At 51.5% G+C, this 4,283-nt stretch overlaps 1 protein-coding gene across 1 annotated transcript; it reads right to left on the bottom strand.

Annotated features, from left to right (window-relative positions):
- Positions 1–1,709: 1,709 nt before the first annotated feature.
- LOC101795662 (olfactory receptor 51H1-like) lies at positions 1,710–2,984 on the bottom strand. Its single transcript, XM_027465557.3, has one exon. The coding sequence runs from the start codon at positions 2,963–2,965 to the stop codon at positions 2,009–2,011; it is 957 nt and encodes a 318-aa protein (XP_027321358.2). The 5' UTR covers positions 2,966–2,984; the 3' UTR covers positions 1,710–2,008.
- Positions 2,985–4,283: the final 1,299 nt, after the last annotated feature.

Below are 4,283 nucleotides of genomic sequence, written 5' to 3'. Positions count from 1 at the left end.
TTGTGCGTGGTTAGCTGTTTCTGTAGGAAATTTGCTGACCCAATTAAAATGTGAGACTGGAAAAAACACAGATGTTGACCAGAATAAGAAGCAAGTGAGGCAGCAATTGGACATGATTTATTTTCACATCCCTTTATAGCATTATCAGACCTACTGTACTTACCGGGCATCGGAGGTGCTGGTGTGAAGATGACAGTTTACACCTTCTGCTGGCAGGAGAGAATTTTGTGAATAATATATATTCACAAATATGTAAGTACAGGGCTGAGCAAATGCAGATAAGAGAAAGGGGATCGACAGGTGGAAAGCACTTGTAGAAAAATTGGAATGTACATTATTACTTTTGGCGCCATTAATGGAAAGTCAAACAGAGAAAAGCAAACAGCGAACGCGGGGAAGACGCGTGGTCCTGTCAATTATTAAATGAAGCCAGCAAAGCGCCGTGACTCACAGCCAGCTGGAGAACAGGCAGGCACAGGGGAGCTGCTTGTTTTGCTAATGCAAGCCTCAGGGTAGCAAGGTACCTGGCCCAGATACTCCGGAAAGTGAGTGAGATGATTTTTAAATAAATACAAACATGGAATAAATACGAACGAATATTACTACAAATCCCAGTACTCAGCACACAGACCGTTCGGAACTGCAGTGCATTAGCTACACTCTGTTCACGAGTGAAAGGCCATCTCCAGGAGGGCTGGAAAGTCCCATTTAACCCAGGACAGACAAATTGCTGTATCACGCCTGTCCTTGGAAGGAGAGGCACGCGCTGCTTTGGGCTCAGAGCCCCAGTGTCAGTCAGCACGGCTTGGCTGAAACAGATGAGGTGCTCTTAGTTTTTTCTCAGTTGTGGATTTTCCCTGTGCGGTGAAAGGTTCAAAACAGCCGCCAGATTTGTTGACAGCTGACAAGCATCAAATGCATTCACCTCAAAGCAGCCCAGGGAATTATTCTGCACCTCCAGGAACTGCTCTGCACCATCCACAAGCTGCTCACAGCAGCGTTTGCTCTTCCCCACAGCATGCCCAGCCCAACTCACTGCAATCAGCAAAACACCTAAACACACGTTAAAGTGCTTGTTCTAGTGGCCACACAACAACTTGCATGGGATGTTTGCACAGTGTAACACTGCTGAGAGTTCAGGTCTCTGTGGTTAGGTCCCCAGCTTCCAACCTCTTGCTGGCAGATCAAAGCAGCTTGCCAATTTCAGCAGGAACGTGGGAACACCGTGTCTACAGCTCATAGTTTTGTCTGGGTGATGCCAGTCAGCCCTTTGGGAACACTGATTGTGCAGGCTTGACCTTCTTTTGACACCCGAATCCTGGCCATCAGAGCTGAAGGTAACCAGCCCATTGTGCAGTATCGTGGCCCTGCTGCATGCTGTGCTGGAACTGCTGGCTCCAAGAAGCTGCATGTGAGTGACAGGATGCACCAAAGCGAAAAAAGGAAAGGTAGAACTTGGCTGATGCTCATGGCCACCTTCCCAGAGCTGAAGGCTCTATCTCCTGGTAATTCTCGCACCAGCAGACGTACAAGCAGCAGTTGGAGTTAAAACTTCATTACTGTGAAGAAGTGAATCACGTTATTTGTATAGGAGGAGTCTCGTGTGATCACACAACCTTGGGAACTGAGAGTTTAATACAATCGAAGGATGCGGGGATGTTTGTAATTAAAAGCACAAGTCTGGTAACACTGTATTTCTTCAGGGACCAAAGGTGCCATTAGCAGCGAGTGCCTTGACCAGAGCCTGCTCTCGGCAGTCCCCTCTCCCCGCCTGCAGAGCTGCTGAGAAGTGGAGCCTCCCGAAATGGGAGGTGGAATACAGTGAATTGCCATAATCCATCCCTCCATGGGAAGGAAAAGAGCTGTACTGCAGACGGGGTGACTGGTTTCTCCTGGGGAGTGACACAACGTGAGTGACTTTTCTCCGAGACAGGGAATTGCCTGAGAGCAACCTACGTGGAGAGGAAAGGGAGGGGGAGACTGACCTGGGCACGGTGTCTCTCCAGGGCTAGGCATGCTGCTGGCTCCTTCTCTGACAGAGGAGGATGAGGATCCTCCTGCGGATCTGCTTGGTTTTCCAGCTGTACACGAGGGGGTTCAGGACCGGCGGCACCAGGAGATAGGCATCGGCCATGAGTGCGTGAGTGAGGGGGGGCAGGTGTTTCCCAAACCTGTGCATGACAGACAGGCCAAGGAGTGGGATGTAGAAGATCAGGATGGCGCAGAGGTGGGAGATGCACGTGCTGAAGGCTTTGGCTCGTGCTTCCTGGGAGATGATGCTCAAGATGGCCCTGATGATCATCGTGTAAGACAGGAGGATAGTCAGGGAGTCCAGGCCTTTGGTGAGCATCACCATGGTCAGCCCGTACACGCTGTTGACCCTGACATCCCCGCAAACCAGCCTCAGCAGGTCCTGGTGCAGGCAGAAGGAGTGAGACAGGACACGGGACCTGCAAAAAGGCATCTTCTTGATGAGGACAGCAACAGGGAGCACCACACAGATGCCCCGCACGAAGATCGCTGCTCCTGCCTTCATTATCAGGGTGCTGGTCAGGACAGAGGCGTAGCGCAAAGGGTAGCAAATAGCCATGAAACGGTCGAAGGCCATGGCCACCAGGACCCCAGACTCGATTTCGGAGAAGGAGTGGATGAAGTACATCTGGACAATGCACGCCTCAAAGTGGAAGGAGGTGGACTTGAAACAGAAAACAGCCAACATGGTGGGCAGGGTGGTGAGAGATAAGCCCAGGTCTGCCATGGCCAGCATGGAGAGGAAATAGTACATGGGTGTGTGGAGGCTGTGGTCGGTCTTTATCATCCAGAGCAAGGTGCAGTTCCCCAGGAGCATGAGGAGATACAGACAGCAGAGAGGCAATGCCATCCAGTAGCTGCTCATGGGCAGACCAGGAATCCCAGTGAGGATGAAGGTCAGGGGACTGGGCCCAGTCCTATTGGAAGCCGACATCTCCTGCTCCGAGGGTCCACGGGTCTGAAATAACAGATCATCCTGGAACGACAGCCCTGCTATGGGACAGCCCACACTCCCCAGCTATAACCGTGTAGTGGGAATGGGCCCCCGAAAGCCAAGAAACATCTGCACAGTTGCCCTTGTGCGTATCCATCACATCAACCAGAGCCACAGTGGGCCAGCCACAGGGCTGGTGTCTGGGCTTTGCACAGCAGCAAGTGAGGAGAGAGCAGCGCAGCATTTACTGCGTGTCATACCCCCCACACCACCATCACCCCAGTTGTGGCCCCCACCCTTTAAGTACCTCGGGTTTTGGGAGGTGCTCAGCCCTTTGAGAGGTGCCCAGACGCTGCCCAGCAGCACAGGCAGGGCGAGAGCTGGGTGCTGGGGGCAGCTGGGGCAGGGCTCTGCAGCTGGTCCGAAGGCAGCCAGGCCACCAGAGATAACATCTCACTCAGAGACGAGAAGTAGCCCCATTATAACTGACTCTGTATTGATTTCTTCCCTTTTTGTTTAAGCACGGCAAAATGTATGATGTTTTAGGGAGCTTTATCAGCTAAACCCACAGGTCAATTAACCAAACTAACCCTGATGGAAGGAAAATGAATTTGTGCTTTACAGCTGACAAAAAGGTTAAATGGAAAGGAAGAGATTCGGGGGCTCAGCTTTGACCGAGAACCCGAAGTGGTGTTTCATCTGCCTGAGGCCATTAGAAAACCCAACGGCAAACAGTGCAAAACCAGAGAGCAAACACCGTGTTCCCATTTAGCACTCCAGGCAGCCTGCCTTCTGGGGCAGCGTCACGGCCCGGGGGCACGGGTGATGCTCAGCAGCACGAAGCAAGGCCAGGTGGGGGAAATTTCCAGAGAAAAATTCCAAGCAGGCTTCTCAGCAAATGCAGTTAAATTTAGTGCATCTTAAAAGCACCAGCTGAGCAGCCAGCAGTCGTAGCAGCACAGCCTCATCCATGCACCTCTATTCAGCTGGAAATAAATACATTTTGTGTAACCGAGGAGCTGATGATTAATACTTATTCCAGAATTTGTCTGCACACACACCAGCACACTCTGAGACATCATCTACTATTAGAAAAAAATAAAAAAAAATAAAAAAAAATCAAGGTTTCACATGGACAAAGGGTCAGGCCTGAAGGACAGCAGCTGTGCCTGCAAATGGCTCTGCACACCACAGTGCTGGTGGCGTCCAGCAGCACAGGGGCAGCCCCAGAGGAGCTGTTCAACCACCCACTTCCCTGGCTAAGGGGCTAAGGGGGAGACATGGGGACAGATGTCAGTGCTGGCTGCCCACAGAAAGA

This window comes from Anas platyrhynchos, chromosome 1, assembly GCF_047663525.1.
Source record: "Anas platyrhynchos isolate ZD024472 breed Pekin duck chromosome 1, IASCAAS_PekinDuck_T2T, whole genome shotgun sequence".
NCBI classification, from domain to species: Eukaryota; Metazoa; Chordata; class Aves; order Anseriformes; family Anatidae; genus Anas; species Anas platyrhynchos.
This window is presented reverse-complemented; position numbering and strand designations above follow the sequence as displayed.

Coding starts and splice junctions, on each gene's coding strand:
- LOC101795662 (XM_027465557.3), bottom strand. CDS start 2,965: ATGTCGGCTTCCAATAGGACTGGGCCCAGTCCCCTGACCTTCATCCTC.